Genomic DNA, 24487 nt, shown 5'->3' on the forward strand with positions numbered 1-24487 from the left:
AGACAGGCCTGAGAGCATGAGAAATAGGAGCAGGAGTGGGCCATTCGGCCCCTTGAGCCTGCTCCGCCATTCAATCCGATCATGGCTGATCTTCGACCTCAACTCCACTTTCCTGCCCGATCCCCATATCCCTTGATTCCCCTAGAGTCCAAAAATCTATCGATCTCAGCTCTGAATATACTCAACGACTGAGCATCCACAGCCCTCTGGGGTAGAGAATTCCAAAGATTCACAACCCTCTGAGTGAAGAAATTCCTGCTAATCTCAGTCCTAAATGGCCGACCCCTTATCCTGAAGAGCAGTTACTGTCTACTGTGATCAGGAAGAGATCAAGTTCAAGGACTGATATCCCACAGTTTGGCAATTCAGGAAGTGGCTGAAGTAGCCAAAGCTAATCAAATCATACAACACAGAAGGAGGCCGTTTGGCCCATTGTGCCTCTGCCGGCTCTTTGAAAGACCTACCCGATTAGTCCCACTTCCCTGCTCTTTCCCCATAGCCCTGCAGATTTCTCCTTTTCAAGTATTTATCCAATTCTCTTTTGTAAGTTACTGTTGAATCTGCTTCCACCGCCCTTTCAGGCAGTACGTTCCAGATTAAGTGTTTAATAAACAGCGGAATGATCACTATCCAGTAACTCCCGCTGTAAAGTATCCAGATCGGCCATGATTGTGATGCCTCCCACTGTCAAATATCCTGCTGGCACTCGTGGCCGAGGTTTGCACATGAAGAATGGCCACTTGGATGAGGTACCTGGAGGGCAGTTGGTGCCTGTGGGACCCGTACCCCAAGGTAGATTGCACTGACAAAGTAATGGTGCATACATTCAGATCACCACCAATTTCCTCATCTCTGCCTTATTGCTACGGCCAGATGCTAATTGCAGTCCACATGTCTCCTTGTGGGGAGGGACAGTAACTGAGGGAGTTGTCTGGCTGGTTTACCGCAGCATAGGTGAAAGCTTGGCCCTCCGTTATTATAACCTGTGTTTGCCTACAAACGGCATTGTACTATCGCAATAAGTCAGAGTGTGAAGTATACCTGTTTCAACATGATCATTGGTTGAATAAATGCAAGTAGGAACAGGAGTTGGTCATTTGGCTCATTGACTCTCTTCCATTTTGTTGACCATGGCAGCTCCACCTCTTTAATCCCCATTCGCTGCCCTTTCTCCAATCCCTGAACACTCTTGCTTCCCAACTATCTTGTCTCCCTTGTAAACAACTCAATCAATTCCACAAGCATTTGCTATAATATTGGCATAAAACACTTGACCTATTTAAAAATGCTTTGTTTTTCCATCGAAAGACTTTATTTTTAGTATGAGCCATACTATCCACTCAATCAGCTAGCTCTCCATTCATTGACTGCTTTCATCTCAAAGGGAATATGAAAAAAGCTTGCAAGGGATATTGAAGCTAACAGTAAATGTTTTTATAAAGATATTAAGAGAAAGATGCTGTCTGACCTGCTGTGTCTTTCCAGCATTTTCTGTTTTCCAGCAGCTGTAGTTTATTTGCTTTTTGCTAATGAAGATAGTGAGAGAGACTGTTCTGTAACTTAGATTGTGTGCAATGCCATAAGATATTGACTAGTAATGTACTAAAGATCTTCCTACACTTAGTTCTGACTCCCTATGTGCAACGTCACAAGAGATTGACCATAATATATTAAAAAAATCTTACATCAGTTTCAATTTCTCCATTCTAGATTCCTATGTCCATGTTTATAATGGGAACTGCCTATGTAAATGTCATACTACAAAGACAATCCCCCTCCCAGTGGAAATGCTGCAGCGTTAACACGTCCAGGATGATGTAATTACAGCGTAACAAATGTGCCCAGTCAATTACCCCCCGCTCCCGGCCAAATCCACTTCATCTGAAGTGAAGTATGAGAATAGATTAGCGGCGAACATAAAAAGGAACCCAAAAGTCTTTTATAAACATATAAATAGTAAAAGGGTAGTCAAAGATAGCATAGGACCTATTAGAGACAAAAAAGGAGATCCTGTGGAGGCAGAGGGCATAGCTGAGGTACTAAACAAATACCTCACATCCATCTTCCCTACAGAGGAGGGTGCTGCCATTGTAGCAGTAAAGGAGGAGGTAGTAGTGATATTGGATAGGATAAAAATAGATAAAGAGGAGGTACTTAAAAGATTGGCAGTATTCAAAGTAGAAAAGACACCCGGTCCAGATGGGATGCATCCTCGGTTACTGAGGGAAGTAAGGGTGGAAATTGTGGAGACTCTGGCCACAATCTTCCAATCCTTAGATATGGGAGTGGTGCCAGAGGACTGGAGAATTGCAAATGTTACACCCCTGTTCAAAAAAGGGGAGAGGGATAAACCCGGCAATTACAGGCCAGTCAGTCTAATGTCGGCGGTGGGGAAACTTCCAGAGACAGTAATCTGGGACAAAGTTAATTGACACTTGGAAAAGTATGGGCTAATAAATGAAAGTCAGCATGGATTTGTTGAAGGAAAATCATGTTTGATGAAGTAACGGAGAGGGTTGATGAGGGTAGTGCGATTGATGTGTATAGACTAGTTAGCAAAATTAAAGCCCATGGGATTAAAGGGACAGTGGCAGCCTGAATACAAAATTGGCTACGGGACAGAAAGCAGAGAGTAGTGGTGAACGGTTGTTTTTCAGACCGGAGGGAAGTATACAGTGGTGTTCATCAGGGATTAGTATTAGGACCACTGCTCTTTTTGATATTTATTGATGACCCGGACTTGGGTATAGAGGGTATAATTTCAAAGTTTGTAGATGACATGAAACTAGGAAATGTAAACAATGGAGGATAGTAACAGACTTCAGGAGGACAGAGACAGACTGGTGAAATGGGCAGACACATGGGAGATGGAATTTAAAGCAGAGAAGTGTGAAGTGATACATTTTGGTAGGAAGAATGAGGAGAGGCAATATAACAATTTTAAAGAGGGTGCAGGAACAGAGAGACCTCGGGGTGCACATACACAAACCTTTGAAGGTGGCAGGACAAGTTGAGAATGCTGTTAACAAAGCATATGGGATCCTGGGCTTTATTAATAGAGGACAAAAGCAAGGAAGTTATGCTAAACCTTTATAAAACACTGGTTAGGCCTCAGATGGAGTATTGTGTTCAATCCTGGGCATCAAACTTTAGAGAGGGTGCAGAGGAGATTTACTAGAATGGTACCAGAGATAAGGGACATAAGTTATGTGGAGAGACTGGAGAAACTGGGGTTATTCTCCTTAGAACAGAGAAGGTTAAGGGGAGATTTGATAGAGGTGTTCAAAATCATCAATGGTTTTGATAGAGTAAATAAGGAGAAACTGTTTCCAGTTGCAGAAGGGTCAGTGACCAGAGGACACAGATTTAAGGTAATCGACAAAAGAGCCAGGGGCGACATGAGGAAACATTTTTTTTTGCAGCGAGTTGTGATGATCTGGAATGCGCTGCCTGAAAGGGCGGTGGAAGCAGATTCAATAGTAACTTTCAAAAGGGATTTAGATAAATACTTGAAGGAAAGAGCAGGGGAAATGGGATTGATTGGATAGCTCTTTCAAAGAGATGGCACAGGCATGATGGGCTGAATGGCCTCTTGCGCTGTACCTACTATTATGCTATGATACAACACTTATTTCATTTCAGTGCTATGGGAAATCAGCTAGTATAGTAATAAAAATTAACTTCCTAAAATAAAAAATTACAGACTTCATAACAAAATTAATAAATCTATCTGTAAAATTGTGGTTTGTGTCTTTGGAACTTCCTGAATATTTTTGATCAAGAGGTGTCTTCATCTCTGAGAAGCCTGTGCTATGGTTTTGGGCTGAATTCACTTTTTAAGCTGCCTTTCCTGGGCTTTGCGGCCTATTTTTTATTTTGACTGGCATAATGTTCACGTAGAGCTGACAACTGGAATCTGTGCTCATGGGATCATGAGGCATTTTGTTTTGGGTCATGTCTACAATGCTCATTTTGTTTCTTTTCTGCTGCACAGACCTGGCCTTAAGATCTCTGCACTCCCCATTGTACTCGACTTCATTTCAGGCTTGTTTCCTGTTTCCTATTTCAGTGTTTGTGAGAAGATTTCTCCCCATACTTCTGCTTTGTCTTTCAATGTCTGTCTAGAAAAGATTCTGAAAGGGCATGACAGGATAGATGCTGAGAGGTTGTTTCCCATGGCAGGAGAGTCTAGAACAAGGGCGCATAGTCTTAGGATAAGGGGTCGGCCATTTAGGACTGAGATGAGGAGAAATTTCTTCATTCAGAGGGTTGTGAATCTTTGGAATTCTCTACCCCAGAGGGCTGTGGATGCTCAGTTGTTGAGTATATTCAGGGCTGAGATAGCAGGGGTGCATCATCGCACCAACACTCTTCTCCATCTTCCTCGCTGCAACACTCCACCCCATCACCATGAAGCTCCCCGCCGGAGTGGAGCTAACCTACAGGACAAGCAGGAAACTGTTCAACCTTCGATGCCTCCAGGCCAGAACCAAGACCACCCCAACTTCTGTCATCGAGCTGCAGTACGCAGACGATGCCAGCGTGTGCGCACACTCAGAGGCCGAGCTACAAACCATCGTCGACGCATTCACCGAGGTGGATGAGAGAATGGGCCTCAGGCTAAACATCCGGAAAACAAAGGTCCTCTCCCAGTCCGCTCCTGCCACACAACACTGTCCCCCGACCATCAAGATCCACGGTGAGCCTCTGGACAGCGTGGATCATTTCCCATACCTTGGGAGCCTCCTCTCGGTGCGAGCAGACATCGACGATGAAATTCAACATCGACTCCAATGCGCCAGTGTAGCCTTTGGACGCCTGAGGAACAGAGTGTTCGAAGACCGAGACCTCAAATCCAGCACCAAGCTCATGGACTACAGAGCAGCTGTGGTCCCCGCCCTCCTGTACACATCAGAAACATGGACAATGTACAGCAGACACCTCAAATCCCTGGAGAGATATCACCAACATTGCCTCTGCAAAATCCTGCAAATCCACTGGCGGGATAGGCGTACCAATGTGAGCGTCCTCTCCCAGGCTAATATCCCCAGTATCAAGGCACTGGTCACGCTCAACCAGCTGCGATGGGCGGGCCACATTGTCCACATGCCCGACACAAGATTCCCTAAACAAGTGCTCTACTCCGAGCTCTGCAATGGCAGGCGATCACCAGGAGGGCAGAGGAAGCGCTATAAGGACACTCTCAAAGCCTCCCTAAAAAAAAATGCAACATCCCCACTGACACGTGGGAATCGCTTGCCCTAGAACGCCCAAACTGGGGAAGAAGCATCCGCGAAGGCGCCAATCACCTCGAGCGTCACCGTGTGGAGCATGTGGAGGCCATGCGTAAGCAGAGGAAAGAGCGCAGAATCCAGAGCGTCTCACCCACCCACCTTATTAAACACCACCTGCCCCACCTGTGGCAGAGTCTGCGGCTCCTGGATTGGACTATTCAGCCACCGCAGAACCCACCCTCCTGGAGTGGAAGCAAGTCATCCTCGACCCTGTGGGAATGCCAAAGAAGAAGAAAGAAGATAGATTTTTGGACTCTAAGGGAATCAAGGGAAATGGGGATTGGGCGGGAAAGTGGAGTTGAGGCCGAAGATCAGCCATGATCTGATTGAATGGTGGAGCAGGCTCGAGGGGGCTGTATGGCCGACTCCTTCTTATAGTCTTATGTTCTTATATTAAACACCTTCTTTTGTGTTTTTGTTTTTAAACAGGTAGCTCTCTTACAAACCAGTTTCCAAATTCTTTCAATGGAGGTGTGCAGCCCTCCTCCATATCCACAGCCCAGGACCCCTTCACCTGTTTACAAGAGGGCAACCTGTAACTGACTGTCAGCATCGCCACTGGAGAGCTGCTAGTAGTCTGAACAAAAAACAAATCGAAGTTCACCAGCGTTTAAATCCTTGGAACTACTCGGATTTCTGACTTATTCTATTCGGGAGAGTTTGGCCCAAGCCTTGAGCAGGTGCATGAACAACAAGGATGTAATAATCCTCTCCCTCTCCATGGCGAAGATTTTTAATTCACTGAAAGGTTGGACATACATCACTATAAGCTCTGGAATTCCCTCCCTAAACCTCTCCTCCTCTCTCTCCTCCTGTAAGACGCTCCTTAAAACCTCGCTCTTTGACCAAGCTTCTGGTCAGCTGCCCCTAATATCTCCTAAATGTGTCAGATGTTGTTTGGTGACGGTGTTATTACGTTAAAAGGTGCAAGTTGCTGTTCAATGGGGTGAGCTGCGTGGGGAGGGCACGTTAACGCTCACGGCCCAGGACCGCGGGGAACTGATGAAAATTTCAGCACCTCGGGGCTGTGGACAGCTCCCGCTTGCAAATCCCCTTTTGACGGTGTTGACTGGCGGGGGCTGAGGATCACTAAAGGAGGGTGGGGGGTGGGGGCCAGACTCTGCAGCTCATGGGTTATTTGCAAAGAGACTTAGAGAGAGGGGAGGGGGGGGGGGGGGTGAATAAAAAAATAATAATTCCCCCCCCCCCCCTCTCCTCCTCACCGTGACGTGTTGATGCCTCCTCCCTCCCTCCCTCTCGCTTTATCTGCAGCGTCCCTCTGCACAGTCAATGTGAGGAGCTGGCTGTGTGCAGTGCAGCGGTGGTGGGGGTGGGGGTGTGGGGGTGGGTGGGGGGGATCCAGCTGTTTCCCAAGGCGGTTTATGCAGCCTCCAAAAAAAAAAAATAAGGTTCTCGCTTTCTGCAAAAAAAAACCCCTCCCTCCTTCCCCTCCCTCCCTCCCAAACAGATCGTCTGAGCTTCCGACCCAAACCAGTGCCCCCCCCCAACTCAATGCGCAGGGCAGCGGGTCCCGGGACAGCAGGGTGATGCAGCCGGGCCAGTGCTGGAGGTGAAGGTGCTTCTCTGCAGAGCTGCTCCCTCCCCTCCCCTCCCCTCCCACATCTTTAGATAAGATTGCCCCCAATCTGGTACCGCTGAGAAATTGGAAGTCTCGGGAGCTGCTGGTGTGTTTTTGTGCAGAGCTCCTGGATTGCAAGCTTTGATTCGCTCTCCCTCTCCCTCCCTCCCTCCCATCAGTTCCAAAGCCTCTTGTGTCCTTGGGTTTATATATTTATTTATTTATTTATATATATATTTGCGTCAGAAGATGGCGGATCCCAGTGAAATGTTTTCCCTCTCAACCTTCCACTCTCTCTCCCCTCCGGGCTGCAGGTAAGCGCAGGCTTTGGAGTATCGAGCGAGCATTGTGCTCATGTCTCCGCGGGCTTTCTCCCTCTCGCTTCTCTTGTATTTCAGCACTGAATCTCTTCTTGTTTCCTGTTAGCTGAACCCGGAGACAATACGCCATCTAAATACTGTGGCATTGGGGTCTTTATTTTTTTTAAGCATTTCATGTCATCTTTTTAAAGATTGAAGTTTAAATATTTGCCAGCGGGGCCAATGATTCAAAGCCGTGATGTTAAGAGAATGTCTCAGGGATGGAATATCACAAGGCCGAGAGAGAGAGAGAGAGGCATAAAACTCATTCCGACCGAAGCGGCCGGCGGGTGGCGAGTGTCGGGCCCGGCCGCTTCTCACTCACATTTCTCAATGTTTCTAAAGGACGAGGGGCTGTGGCGGGGGAGTGAGGGTGTGCGGAGTGAGGGGGTGCGGAGTGAGGGTGCAGGGAGTGAGGGGAGTGAGGGTGCAGGGAGTGAGGGGAGTGAGGGTGCGGGGAGTGAGGGTGTGTGGAGTGAGGGAGAGTGAGGGTGCAGGGAGTGAGGGGGTGCGGAGTGAGGGTGCAGGGAGTGAGGGGGTGCGGAGTGAGGGTGCAGGGAGTGAGGGGAGTGAGGGTGCAGGGAGTGAGGGGGTGCGGAGTGAGGGTGCAGGGAGTGAGGGGGTGCGGAGTGAGGGTGCAGGGAGTGCGGCCTGTTCGGAAATTAGAACCTCAGCTTTTAATATCAGCATGTGATTTGTGTTATTTATTGATCTTTATTTCATGATGGAATTTAATTAGTCCCTTCCCCCACCACACACACCCAGACACACACCCATATACAGACCCATACACAGACCCAGACACACACCCATACAAACAAACCCATACACACACACCCATACACACACACACCCATACACACACCCATACACACACACCCACACACCCATACACACACCCATACACAGACCCATACACACACACACCCAGACAAACAGACCCATACACACACCCATACACAGACCCATACACACACACCCATACACACACCCATACACAGACCCACACACACACCCATAGACACAGACCTATACACACACCCATACACAGACCTATATACACACCCATACACACACCCATACACACACACACCCACACACACACCCATACACACACCCACACACACACACCCATACACACACCCATACACAGACCCATACACACACACCCACACACATACCCATACACAGACCCATACATACACACCCATACACACGCACCCATACACACCCATCCATACACACACACACACCCATACACACATGCCCATCTACACACACCCCCATACATGCACACAAATCCACACACACATCCACACACCCAACTACACATACACATCTACACACCAGGCAAGGGCAGTCCCACCCCGCTGGACAACGGAGGAGAGACGTTGGAAAAGGATGGTGTGGTCAACCGTGTCAAACACGCCCATCTACACACACCCATCTACACACACCCATCTACACACACCCATCTACACACACCCATCTACACACACCCATCTACACACACCCATCTACACACACCCATCTACACACACCCATCTACACACACCCAACATCACACACCCATCGACACACACCCAACATCACACACCCATCTACACACACCCAACATCACACACCCATCTACACACACCCATCTACACACACCCATCTACACACACCCAACATCACACACCCATCTACACACACCCAACATCACACACCCATCTACACACACCCATCTACACACACCCATCTACACACACCCATCTACACACACACAACATCACACACACACCCATCTACACACACCCATCTACACACACCCAACATCACACACACACCCATCTACACACACCCATCTACACACACCCATCTACACACACCCATCTACACACACACAACATCACACACACACCCATCTACACACACCCATCTACACACACCCAACATCACACACACACCCATCTACACACACCCATCTACACACACCCATCTACACACACCCATCTACACACACACAACATCACACACACACCCATCTACACACACCCATCTACACACACCCATCTACACACACACCCATCTACACACACACAACATCACACACACACCCATCTACACACACCCATCTACACACACCCATCTACACACACACCCATCTACACACACACCCATCTACACACACCCATCTACACACACCCATCTACACACACCCATCTACACACACCCATCTACACACACCCAACATCACACACCCATCTACACACACCCAACATCACACACCCATCTACACACACCCATCTACACACACCCAACATCACACACCCATCTACACACACCCATCTACACACACCCATCTACACACACCCATCTACACACACCCATCTACACACACCCAACATCACACACCCATCTACACACACCCAACATCACACACCCATCTACACACACCCATCTACACACACCCATCTACACACACCCATCTACACACACCCATCTACACACACCCAACATCACACACCCATCTACACACACCCAACATCACACACCCATCTACACACACCCAACATCACACACCCATCTACACACACCCATCTACACACACCCAACATCACACACCCATCTACACACACCCATCTACACACACCCATCTACACACACCCATCTACACACACCCATCTACACACACCCATCTACATACACCCAACATCACACACACACCCATCTACACACACCCAACATCACACACACACCCATCTACACACACACAACATCACACACACACACACCCATCTACACACACCCATCTACACACACACAACATCACACACACACACACACCCATCTACACACACCCATCTACACACACACAACATCACACACACACCCATCTACACACACCCATCTACACACACCCATCTACACACACCCAACATCACACACCCATCTACACACACCCATCTACACACACCCATCTACACACAACCATCTACACACACCCACCTACACACACCCATCTACACACACACAACATCACACACACACCCATCTACACACACCCATCTACACACACCCATCTACACACACCCATCTACACACACACAACATCACACACACACCCATCTACACACACCCATCTACACACACCCATCTACACACACACAACATCACACACACACCCATCAACACACACCCATCTACACACACCCATCTACACACACCCATCTACACACACACAACATCACACACACACCCATCTACACACACCCATCTACACACACCCATCTACACACACACCCATCTACACACACACCCATCTACACACACCCATCTACACACACCCATCTACACACACCCATCTACACACCCCCATCTACACACACCCATCTACACACACACCCATCTACACACACCCAACATCACACACCCATCTACACACACACCCATCTACACACACCCAACATCACACACCCATCTACACACACACCCATCTACACACACCCATCTACACACACCCATCTACACACACCCATCTACACACACCCAACATCACACACACACCCATCTACACACACCCATCTACACACACCCATCTACACACACACAACATCACACACACACACACCCATCTACACACACCCATCTACACACACCCATCTACACACACACAACATCACACACACACACACACCCATCTACACACACCCATCTACACACACACAACATAACACACACACCCATCTACACACACCCATCTACACACACCCATCTACACACACACAACATCACACACACCCATCTACACACACCCATCTACACACACCCAACATCACACACACCCATCTACACACACACATCACACACACACCTAACATCACACACACACCCATCTACACGCACCCCCTTCTACACGTATACACCCCTCTACACACACCCCCAACTACACTCACACACCCATCTACACACACACATACACACACAACCGTCCACACACACCCAACTACACAATCACGCCCAGCTACAATACGCACACACCCATCGACAGACACCGAACCACAAAACACACCCATTCATACACACATGTCATACCCATCTACACACAAACTTTACACATTCGCACACATACACACATATAATTACTCACCTATCTATACACACACCCACCTGTACACACACATCCATCCTTCAAATATGCTGATCTGTACACATACACCCATTTACACAAACATATACCCATCTATGTGCACACACGCATCACCATACTCACATCTATGTATAAACACCCATCTGTGCACACAGACACATATACACACATCCACCTACACACACACCCATCCCCCCACACATATACATCTATGGACACACCCATCTATGCGCACTGCTATCTACACACGCTCCATCTAAACACCCCTACAGCCATGTACACACAGATACATGTACACACAGATACATGTACACACAGATACATGTACACACAGATACATGTACACACAGATACATGTACACACAGATACATGTACACACAGATACATGTACACACAGATACATGCACACACAGATACATGTACACACAGATACATGTACACACAGATACATGTACACACAGATACATGCACACACAGATACATGTACACACAGATACATGTACACACAGATACATGTACACACAGATACATGTACACACAGATACATGTACACACAGATACATGCACACACAGATACATGTACACACAGATACATGCACACACAGATACATGTACACACAGATACATGTACACACAGATACATGTACACACAGATACATGTACACACAGATACATGTACACACAGATACATGCACACACTGATCTCACACACATTTACATTGACACCTATCAAAGCACATATATTCATGCAAAGACACACCCATCTACACACACACACACCCACACATACACTCATTAGCACACACCTATGTACATGCGCATCACTGTATGCACCTACACCCCCAACTGGGTACACATCCATTTTCACTCACACACACCCGCGACACACATGCATCTGTTAACTCACATACTCATAGGATCAGACACTGGTAAATATACACGCAACCAGCTACATAAAGAAATATCTACACGTACAGACACACGCAGTTACAAGTACACTCACGCACACATATACATAGTTGTGTCCCATCTGGTAACCTCACTGGAGACTCTGGCGGTTACATGAACTCAGTGTAGAGGATGGAGGTGCACTCACCCTGCCAGTCAGCACACGGCTCAGGTGTGATGCTGTGGTAATTCTTGGTTCTCCTACTCCTGACATGCCTCCCCCTCCCGCTGAGATGCTCCTTGCTTTTGCTCCCGGTCCCTACCTGACCCTGTCACTTTAGTCTGTGAACTGTTACTCATTGTGGGCGGGCAGTCCTGATCTTGCGTTCATTTTTGCAAGATCAGGAATTTCCACATGTGGCGCATGGGAGAGTCGGCTCACAGAGTGGAGTCAGGAATGGCAGTGAGGAGCACACCAGGGGTCAGGGTGTGTGCTTCGGGGAGTGCAAATTCTACACCAGGAGGGAGGCAGCACAGAGAGGAGGGGCTGCTGCGAGGAGGGGAGTCATAAAGGCAAGGTGGGCAGCTCATAGAGATGGCACTGGTTGGGAAGGGGGATCTCAGATAGGGAGCATTGAAGAGGGTAACTGTAAGATGCAGAGGTAGAAATTAGTATGTGTTTTATAGAGAGAGTCTCCCCATCAGGGACCCACTTTTACAGAGTCTCCCCATCCGGGACCCCCTTTTACAGAGGGAGTCTGTCCATCAGACCCCCTTTTACAGAGAGAGTCTCTTCATCAGGGACCCCCTTTTACAGAGAGAGTCTCTCCATCAGGGACCCCCTTTTACAGAGAGAGTCTCTCCATCAGGGACCCCCTTTTACAGAGAGAGTCTCCCCATCCGGGACCCCCTTTTACAGAGGGAGTCTGTCCATCAGACCCCCTTTTACAGAGAGAGTCTCTCCATCAGGGACCCCCTTTTACAGAGAGAGTCTCTCCATCATGGACCCCCTTTTACAGAGGGAGTCTGTCTATCAGGGACCCCCTTTTTACAGAGGGAGTCGCTCCATCTGGTACCCCCTTTTACAGGGGGAGTCTCCCCATCATGGACCCCCTTTTACAGAGGGAGTCTGTCTATCAGACCCCCTTTTACAGAGAGAGTCTTCCCATCAGGGACCCCCTTTTCCAGAGGGAGTCTCCCCATCAGACCCCCTTTTACAGAGGGAGTCTCCCCATCCGGGACCCCCTTTTACAGAGGGAGTCTCCTCATCAGGGACCCCTTTTACAGAGGGAGTCTCTCCATCAGGGACCCCCTTTTACAGAGGGAGTCTCCCCATCAGACCCCCTTTTCCAGAGGGAGTCTCTCCATCAGACCCCCTTTTACAGAGGGAGTCTCCCCATCCGGGACCCACTTTTACAGAGGGAGTCTCCCCATCCGGGACCCACTTTTACAGAGGGAGTCTATCCATCTGGGACCCCCTTTTACAGGGGGAGTCTCCCCATCATGGACCCCCTTTTACAGAGGGAGTCTATCCATCTGGGACCCCCTTTTACAGGGGGAGTCTCCCCATCATGGACCCCCTTTTACAGAGGGAGTATGTCCATCAGACCCCCTTATCCAGAGGGAGACTCCCCATCAGACCCCCTTTTCCAGAAGGAGTCTGTCTATCAGACCCCCTTTTACAGGTGGAGTCTCCCCATCCGGAACCCCCTTTTACAGAGGGAGTCTGTCCATCAGGGACCCCCTTTTACAGGGGGAGTCTCCCCATCTGGAACCCCCTTTTACAGAGGGAGTCTGTCCATCAGGGACCCCCTTTTACAGGGGGAGTCTCCCCATCCGGAACCCCCTTTTACAGGGGGAGTCTCCCCATCATGGACCCCCTTTTACAGAGGGAGTCTATCCATCTGGGACCCCCTTTTACAGAGGGAGTCTGTACATCAGACCCCCCTTTACAGAGGGAGTCTCACCATTCGGAGAGTGGTAGAGATTGGTGTACATTGTGTTTAGGTGTGAAATGGGCACGACCTATACCAATTTAGCAGTGGGATGGCCTGTGCCCAATCTGCGCACCCCCCACCCTCCAACTCAACAGTCCACATGATCGCCTTCCCCCCTCCCCGTTGTTGCCTGCTCCAACCCTTCCTCCCGGGACTTACCTTTGGGCAATTGCAAGCGAGGCAAGCAGCCCAACTCTCGTGCTCCACCTACGAAGGACCAACAGGCACCAGCAGCTCGCATATAAAGTGCTAATCAGGCCTGAGTCCCAATTTGGGGCTGACCGTGGGCCTCTGGGTTCGGGCATGGCAGGTAGTGTCTGGTCTGTTGTATCCGTATCATTGTTGGAACTGAAAAGAGTCGTTGACCACTTTTCAGTTGGCGACAGATTCTCTACTTGGTTATGTCTGGTGGAGAGATGCAGGAAGCTGCAGTACTCTGGCCGTGAGTTACTGTAAACAGCACTTAAACCCACATGGTCCTCGTTCCTGTCACCAGTGACCTTCCTCATCTCTAAATCTGCAACATTGTCCTCAGAACTGACACACAGAGTCTCACCTGTTTATTGCAGACAGGTGAGACTGACAGACACATAAACATCTGCGTACATAAACATGGTTGCACACACAGACATGCAAAGGTACACAGATATATACATCTACACACACATATACTCACAAGACAGACATAAAGAGCTGCACACACACCAATCCACACGTACATTGACACGTGCTGTACCTGCCCTGGGAGTGTTTGATGGGACAGTGTAGAGGGAGCTTTACTCTGTATCTAACCCATGCTGTACCTGCCCTGGGAATGTTTGATGGGACAGTGTAGAGGGAGCTTTACTCTGTATCTAAACCCGTGCTGTACCTGCCCTGGGAGTGTTTGATGGGACAGTGCAGAGGGAACTTTACTCTGTATCTAACCTGTGCTGTACCTGCCCTGGGAGTGTTTGATGGGACAGTGTAGAGGGAGCTTTACTCTGTATCTAACCCGTGCTGTACCTGCCCTGGGAATGTTTGATGGGACAGTGTAGAGGGAGCTTCACTCTGTATCTAACCCGTGCTGTACCTGCCCTGGGAGTGTTTGATGGGACAGTGTCGAGGGAGCTTTACTCTGTATCTAACCCGTGCTGTACCTGCCCTGGGAATGTTTGATGGGACAGTGTAGAGGGAGCTTTACTCTGTATCTAACCCGTGCTGTACCTGCCCTGGGGGTGTTTGATGGGACAGTGTAGAGGGAGCTTTACTCTGTATCTAACCCGTGCTGTACCTGTCCCAGGAGTGTTTGATGGGACAGTGTAGAGGGAGCTTTACTCTGTATCTAACCCGTGCTGTACCTGTCCCAGGAGTGTTTGATGGGACAGTGTGGAATGTGTACCAATCCCAGTATTGATATGCTTCACCTCATATAAAAATGCTTTGGAAGGTTGTGCAGAACCTGATATTTTGAATGTTCACGTCCGTCAACAAAGTGGGAATGAAGGACTGAGTGAAGCAGGATAATGATGAATGGTTGGTATTCATGGTGCAATATTATAATCGGCCTGTTCCTGAAAGGACTTTAATTTTCAATCAGATTACCCATGTTTAATGATCCCAGATTAGTGTGTGAAAAAGATCCAATGAAGAATTGGTATGAGAATTGCTCTCAAATATTTCAAACCCCCCCCCCACCCGCCTCTCGTCCCCTGCCTCCCTCACCGAAGGAGCTACTTTCACTGGGGTACAGCCCATGGGCATCACGTGCCTCTGGTAAGTCACCCCAGTGGTCAAACTTCAAAGGGACATTGGAACAAGAGGATTTAATTCAGCCCCTCAAGCCTGTTCTCTATTCAACTGGATCCTGGCTGATCTGTATCTTAACTCCATTTACCCGCCTTTGATCCGTATCCCTAATACCCTGAACTAACAAAAATCTATCGATCTCAGTCTTAAAAGCTCCAATAGTCTCAGCATCTACAGCCTTTTAGGGAGAGAGTTCCAGATTTCCACTCCCCTTTGTGTGAAGAAGTGCTTCCTGACATCACCCCTGAACGGCCTGGCTCTAATTTTAAGGTTCTGCCCCCTTGTTCTGGACTCCCCCCACCAGAGGAAATAGTTTCTCTCTCTACCCTATCGAACCCCTTTATCATTTCAAACATCTTAATTGGATCACCCCTCAATGTTCTAAACTCAAGGGAATACAAACCAAGTTTATACAACCTGTCCTCATTATTTAACCATTCAAGTCCTGGTATAATTCTGGTGAATCTGTGCTGCACCCCTTCAAAGGCCAAAATATCCATCCTGAGATTTGGTGCCCAGATAGAGTCTGAACAAGGCTCTGCACAACTGAAGCATCACTTCCTCATTTTTGTATTCCAGCCTCCTTGAGATAAAAGCCATTGGACTTTTTGATTACTTTTTGTACCTGTGCACTAGGAATATAGGGACATAGGACATAGGAACAGGAGTAGGCCATTCAGCCCCTCGTGCCTGTGCACTAGCTTTGAGCGATTTGTTTACCTGGACCCCTAAATCTCTCTGCTCCTCCACAGTTTCCAGTCTCTTGAGAAAACTCTCTGATCTATCTTTCTTGGTCCAAAGTGGATGACTTCACACTTCCCCACATTGAACTCCATCTGTCACAGTTTTGCCCACTCACTTCATCTGTCACTGTCCCTTTGTAACTTGTTCCCATCTACACAACTTACTGGGCCTCCTAACTTAGTGTCATCTGCAAACTTAGATTATACAACTCTCTATTCCTTCATCCAAGTCATTAATAAATATGGTGAAAAGCTGAGACCTCAGTACAGATCCCTGGGGATCTCCGCTTGTCACATCCCACCAATCAGAGAATATTCCTTCATTGATGGTTAGAAAAGAAAACAATAAGATTTTTCATTGTAAATGGAAGATAGAAATTCTGGGCCCTGGAGGGCAGAATGAGGTGTACCTGTGGCCAGGTGGATCAGAATTTTGGGCAGACACCGGAAGGCAGTTGCATTCCAGCAGCATTTTCGGGGTGTTCTGAGATTCCCCTGGGAATTCTGCCCATTATCTCCCTGTTCCATCCAGTGGATTCCGCGCCCGGTGACCGCCGGTACGGGTCAGCGAAAGGCCCAAAGATGAAATTTTTGCAAAGGTAACCGATCTCCCAAAGCTGGTTTGGACCCACCGTTCCCCCTGTCCCAGGGGCAGCTCTGGGACACACCCTGTTCAGCAGGTCACAAGACCGGCCTTGCGACTCGAGAGGCTTCAAACCGGAGAGAAGCTTCAAACTGGAGAGAAGCTCCAAATCGGAGAGAAACTCCACGGCAGAATATCAAGAAAAAAGTTCTGCTCAGATTCCAATTTTGTGATGTAAAATAGCAGCACCTGGAGCAACAAGGGCTCCCTCTGGAATTTACCCTTTTAAACGTCATTGCAGGGAAGCAGAATGATGTAATGTGTTTACCAGCTCAGCTGCTCAGTTCCCGAGAGCAGCAGCAGGTTTAGCTGCCTGTTTTTGATCCTCTCTAATTTTCATTCCCGAAGGTTCTGAGCCGTGCTGAGGCCACGGATTCCCAGGGCTCTGGCTGCTCCCTGTCACCTTGACCATTATTTGTGTGTGAGCCTAGGCAGTGAATCTCAGCAGGATATCCAACCTTGGGTGGCTCCATGGCTGAGCAGGTTCCTGATTACAGGGAGTGTGATTCCAGATTACAGTGAGTGAGAGTCCTGTTTACAGGCAGTGTGATTCCTGATTACAGTGAGAGAGAGTCCTGATTACAGTGAGTGTGATTCCTGATTACAGTGAGTGAGATTCCAGATTACAGTGAGTGAGAGTCCTGATTACAGTGAGTGTGATTCCTGATTACAGTGAGAGAGAGTCCTGATTACAGTGAGTGTGATTCCTGATTACAGTGAGAGAGAGTCCTGATTACAGTGAGTGTGATTCCTGATTACAGTGAGAGAGAGTCCTGATTACAGTGAGTGTGATTGCTGATTACAGTGAGTGTGATTCCAGATTACAGTGAGTGAGAGTCCTGATTACAGTGAGTGTGATTCCTGATTACAGTGAGAGAGAGTCCTGATTACAGTGAGTGTGATTCCTGATTACAGTGAGAGAGAGTCCTGATTACAGTGAGTGTGATTCCTGATTACAGTGAGTGTGATTCCTGATTACAGTGAGAGAGAGTCCTGATTACAGTGAGAGAGAGAGTCCTGATTACAGTGAGTGTGATTCCTGATTACAGTGAGTGAGAGTCCTGATTACAGTGAGTGTGATTCCTGATTACAGTGAGTGAGAGTCCTGATTACAGTGAGTGTGATTCCTGATTACAGTGAGTGTGATTCCAGATTACAGTGAGAGAGAGTCCTGATTACAGTGAGTGTGATTCCTGATTACAGTGAGTGTGATTCCAGATTACAGTGAGTGAGAGTCCTGATTACAGTGAGTGTGATTCCTGATTACAGTGAGAGAGAGTCCTGATTACAGTGAGTGTGATTCCTGATTACAGTGAGAGAGAGTCCTGATTACAGTGAGTGTGATTCCTGATTACAGTGAGTGTGATTCCTGATTACAGTGAGTGTGATTCCTGATTACAGTGAGAGAGAGTCCTGATTACAGTGAGAGAGAGAGTCCTGATTACAGTGAGTGTGATTCCAGATTACAGTGAGTGAGAGTCCTGATTACAGTGAGTGTGATTCCTGATTACAGTGAGTGAGAGTCCTGATTACAGTGAGTGTGATTCCTGATTACAGTGAGTGTGATTCCTGATTACAGTGAGAGAGAGTCCTGATTACAGTGAGTGTGATTCCTGATTACAGTGAGAGAGAGTCCTGATTACAGTGAGTGTGATTCCTGATTACAGTCAGTGTGATTCCTGATTACAGTGAGTGTGATTCCTGATTACAGTGAGAGAGAGTCCTGATTACAGTGTGAGAGGGTCCTGATTACAGTGAGCGGGTTCCTGATGACAGTGAGTGTGATTCCTGATTACAGTGAGCGGGCTCCTGATTACAGTGGGTGAGACTCCTGATTACAGTGCGTGAGACTCCTGATTACAGTGTGTGAGGTTCCTGATTACAATCAGTGAGGTTCCTGATAACAGTGAGTGAGGTTCCTGATTAAGTGGGTGAGACACCTGATTACAGTGAGTGAGACTCATGATTACAGTGTGTGAGGTTCCTGATTACAATCAGTGAGGTTCCTGATTACAGTGAGTGAGGTTCCTGATTACAGTGGATGAGACTCCTGATTACAGTGAGTGAGACTCCTGATTACAGTGTGTGTGATTCCTGATTACAGTGGGTGAGATTTCTGACTACAGTGAGTGAGATTCCTGATTACAATCAGTGAGATTCCTGATTACAGTGAGTGAGGTTCCTCATTACAGTGGGTGAGGTTCCTGATTACAGTGAATGTGATTCCTGATTACAGTCAGTGAGGTTCCTGATTACAGTGAGTGAGGTTCCTGATTACAGTCAGTGAGATTCCTGATTACAGTGAGTGAGGTTCCTGATTACAGTGGGTGAGGTTCCTGATTACAATGAGTGAGGTTCCTGATTACAGTGAGTGAGGTTCCTGATTACAGAGAGTGAAGTTCCTGATTACAATCAGTGAGGTTCCTGATTACAGTGAGTGAGGTTCCTGATTACAGTGGGTGAGACTCCTGATTACAGTGAGTGCGGTTCCTGATTACAGTGAGTGAGGTTCCTGATTACAGTGAGTGTGATTCCAGATTACAGTGAGAGAGAGTCCTGATTACAGTGAGTGAGATTCCTGATTACAGTGAGTGAGTTTTCTGATTACAGTGAGTGTGATTCCAGATTACAGTGAGTGTGATTCCTGATTACAGTGAGAGAGAGTCCTGATTACAGTGAGAGAGAGTCCTGATTACAGTGAGTGTGATTCCTGATTACAGTGAGTGAGAGTCCTGATTACAGTGAGTGTGATTCCTGATTACAGTGAGTGAGAGTCCTGATTACAGTGAGTGTGATTCCTGATTACAGTGAGTGTGATTCCTGATTACAGTGAGAGAGAGTCCTGATTACAGTGAGTGAGATTCCTGATTACAGTGAGTGAGTTTTCTGATTACAGTGAGTGTGATTCCAGATTACAGTGAGTGTGATTCCTGATTACAGTGAGTGTGATTCCTGATTACAGTGAGAGAGAGTCCTGATTACAGTGAGAGAGAGTCCTGATTACAGTGAGTGTGATTCCTGATTACAGTGAGTGAGAGTCCTGATTACAGTGAGTGTGATTCCTGATTACAGTGAGTGAGAGTCCTGATTACAGTGAGTGTGATTCCTGATTACAGTGAGTGTGATTCCAGATTACAGTGAGAGAGAGTCCTGATTACGGTGAGTGTGATTCCTGATTACAGTGAGTGTGATTCCAGATTACAGTGAGAGAGAGTCCTGATTACAGTGAGTGTGATTCCTGATTACAGTGAGTGTGATTCCAGATTACAGTGAGTGAGAGTCCTGATTACAGTGAGTGTGATTCCTGATTACAGTGAGAGAGAGTCCTGATTACAGTGAGTGTGATACCTGATTACAGTGAGAGAGTGTCCTGATTACAGTGAGTGTGAATCCTGATTACAGTCAGTGTGATTCCTGATTACAGTGAGTGTGATTCCTGATTACAGTGAGAGAGAGTCCTGATTACAGTGTGAGAGAGTCCTGATTACAGTGAGCGGGTTCCTGATGACAGTGAGTGTGATTCCTGATTACAATGAGTGGGCTCCTGATTACAGTGGGTGAGACTCCTGATTACAGTGCGTGAGACTCCTGATTACAGTGTGTGAGTTCCTGATTACAATCAGTGAGGTTCCTGATAACAGTGAGTGAGGTTCCTGATTAAGTGGGTGAGACACCTGATTACAGTGAGTGAGGTTCCTGATCACAATCAGTGAGGTTCCTGATTACAGTGAGTGAGGTTCCAGATAACAGTGAGTGCAGTTCCTGATTACAATCAGTGAGGTTCCTGATTACAGTGAGTGAGGTTCCTGATTACAGTGGGTGAGAGTCCTGATTACAGTGAGTGAGACTCCTGATTACAGTGTGTGTGATTCCTGATTACAGTGGGTGAGATTTCTGACTACAGTGAGTGAGATTGCTGAATACAGCGAGTGAGATTCCTGATTACAGTGAGTGAGGTACCTCATGACAGTGAGTGAGATTCCTGATTACAGTCAGTGCGATTTCTGATTACAGTGGGTGAGGTTCCTGATTACAGTGAGCGAGATTCCTGATTACAGTGAGTGAGTTTTCTGATTACAGTGAGTGTGATTCCAGATTACAGTGAGTGTGATTCCTGATTACAGTGAGAGAGAGTCCTGATTACAGTGAGAGAGAGTCCTGATTACAGTGAGTGTGATTCCTGATTACAGTGAGTGAGAGTCCTGATTACAGTGAGTGTGATTCCTGATTACAGTGAGTGAGAGTCCTGATTACAGTGAGTGTGATTCCTGATTACAGTGAGTGTGATTCCAGATTACAGTGAGAGAGAGTCCTGATTACAGTGAGTGTGATTCCAGATTACAGTGAGAGAGAGTCCTGATTACAGTGAGTGTGATTCCAGATTACAGTGAGTGTGATTCCAGATTACAGTGAGTGAGAGTCCTGATTACAGTGCGTGTGATTCCTGATTACAGTGAGAGAGAGTCCTGATTACAGTGAGTGTGATTCCTGATTACAGTCAGTGTGATTCCTGATTACAGTGAGTGTGATTCCTGATTACAGTGAGAGAGAGTCCTGATTACAGTGTGAGAGAGTCCTGATTACAGTGAGCGGGTTCCTGATGACAGTGAGTGTGATTCCTGATTACAGTGAGCGGGCTCCTGATTACAGTGGGTGAGACTCCTGATTACAGTGCGTGAGACTCCTGATTACAGTGTGTGAGGTTCCTGATTACAATCAGTGAGGTTCCTGATAACAGTGAGTGAGGTTCCTGATTAAGTGGGTGAGACACCTGATTACAGTGAGTGAGACTCCTGATTACAGTGTGTGAGGTTCCTGATTACAATCAGTGAGGTTCCTGATTACAGTGAGTGAGGTTCCAGATTACAGTGAGTGCGGTTCCTGATTACAATCAGTGAGGTTCCTGATTACAGTGAGTGAGGTTCCTGATTACAGTGAGTGAGGTTCCTGATTACAATCAGTGAGGTTCCTGATTACAGTGAGTGAGGTTCCTGATTACAGTGGGTGAGACTCCTGATTACAGTGAGTGAGACTCCTGATTACAGTGTGTGTAAATCCATGATTACAGTGGGTGAGATTTCTGACTACAGTGAGTGAGATTCCTGATTAAAATCAGTGAGATTCCTGATTACAGTGAGTGAGGTTCCTCATTACAGTGGGTGAGGTTCCTGATTACAGTGAATTTGATTCCTGATTACAGTCAGTGAGGTTCCTGATTACAGTGAGTGAGGTTCCTGATTACAGTCAGTGAGATTCCTGATTACAGTGAGTGAGGTTCCTGATTACAGTGAGAGAGAGTCCTGATTACAGTGTGAGAGAGTCCTGATTACAGTGAGCGGGTTCCTGATGACAGTGAGTGTGATTCCTGATTACAGTGAGCGGGCTCCTGATTACAGTGGGTGAGACTCCTGATTACAGTGCGTGAGACTCCTGATTACAGTGTGTGAGGTTCCTGATTACAATCAGTGAGGTTCCTGATAACAGTGAGTGAGGTTCCTGATTAAGTGGGTGAGACACCTGATTACAGTGAGTGAGACTCCTGATTACAGTGTGTGAGGTTCCTGATTACAATCAGTGAGGTTCCTGATTACAGTGAGTGAGGTTCCAGATTACAGTGAGTGCGGTTCCTGATTACAATCAGTGAGGTTCCTGATTACAGTGAGTGAGGTTCCTGATTACAGTGAGTGAGGTTCCTGATTACAATCAGTGAGGTTCCTGATTACAGTGAGTGAGGTTCCTGATTACAGTGGGTGAGACTCCTGATTACAGTGAGTGAGACTCCTGATTACAGTGTGTGTGAATCCATGATTACAGTGGGTGAGATTTCTGACTACAGTGAGTGAGATTCCTGATTACAATCAGTGAGATTCCTGATTACAGTGAGTGAGGTTCCTCATTACAGTGGGTGAGGTTCCTGATTACAGTGAATGTGATTCCTGATTACAGTCAGTGAGGTTCCTGATTACAGTGAGTGAGGTTCCTGATTACAGTCAGTGAGATTCCTGATTACCGTGAGTGAGGTTCCTGGTTACAGTGGGTGAGGTTCCTGATTACAGTGAGTGAGGTTCCTGATTACAGTGAGTGAGGTTCCTGATTACAGTGAGTGAAGTTCCTGATTACAATCAGTGAGGTTCCTGATTACAGTGAGTGAGGTTCCTGATTACAGTGGGTGAGACTCCTGATTACAGTGAGTGCGGTTCCTGATTACAGTGAGTGAGGTTCCTGATTACAGTGAGTGAGATTCCTGATTACAGTGAGTGAGATTCCCGATTACAGTGAGTGAGGTTCCTGATTGCAGTGCGTGGGATCAGTGATTACAGTGACTGAGATTCCAGATTACAGTGAGTGTGATTCTTGATTACAGTGAGTGTGATTCCTGATTACAGTGGGTGAGGTTCCTGATTACAGTGAGTGAGTTTCCTGATTACAATGAGTGAGATTCCTGATTACAGTGAGTGAGATTCCTGATTACAGTGAGTGAGTTTCCTGATTCCAGTGGGTGAGGTTCCTGATTACAGTGAGCGAGATTCCTGATTACAGTGAGTGTGATTCCTGATTACAGTGAGTGAGTTTCCTGATTCCAGTGAGTGTGATTGCTGATTACAGCGAGTGAGATTCCTGATTACAGTGAGTGAGGTACCTCATGACAGTGAGTGAGATTCCTGATTACAGTCAGTGCGATTTCTGATTACAGTGGGTGAGGTTCCTGATTACAGTGAGTGAGATTCCTGATTACAGTGAGTGTGATTCCCGATTACAGAGAGTGAGGTTCCTGATTACAGTGAATGAGATTCCTGATTACAGTGAGTGAGATTCCTGATTACAGTGAGTGAGGTTCCTGATTACAGTGGGTGAGATTCCTGATTACAGTGAGTGTGATTCCCGATTGCAGTGAGTGAGGTTCCTGATTACAGTGAGTATGATTCCTGATTACAGTGAGTGTGATTCCTGATTACAGTGAGTGAGATTCCTGATTACAGTGGGTGAGGTTCCTGATTACAGTGAGTATGATTCCTGATTACAGTAAGTGTGATTCCTGATTACAGTGGGTGAGGTTCCTGAT

The 24487-nt window shown here is 47.3% G+C and overlaps 1 protein-coding gene across 1 annotated transcript in view; it reads left to right on the top strand.

Moving 5' to 3' along the window:
- The first annotated feature begins 665 nt into the window (after nucleotides 1-665).
- Nucleotides 666-24487, top strand: part of mapk8ip2 (mitogen-activated protein kinase 8 interacting protein 2) — a 104206-nt gene continuing 80384 nt past the window's right edge. Inside the window, exons 1-2 of the mRNA XM_068005303.1 lie at nucleotides 666-792; nucleotides 5724-5829. Of these exons, the coding sequence (XP_067861404.1) occupies nucleotides 666-792; nucleotides 5724-5829 (233 nt within the window). The remainder of the gene's footprint in view (nucleotides 793-5723; nucleotides 5830-24487) is intronic.

The sequence above is a fragment of the Heptranchias perlo genome, chromosome 24, assembly GCF_035084215.1.
Source record: "Heptranchias perlo isolate sHepPer1 chromosome 24, sHepPer1.hap1, whole genome shotgun sequence".
NCBI lineage: Eukaryota > Metazoa > Chordata > Chondrichthyes > Hexanchiformes > Hexanchidae > Heptranchias > Heptranchias perlo.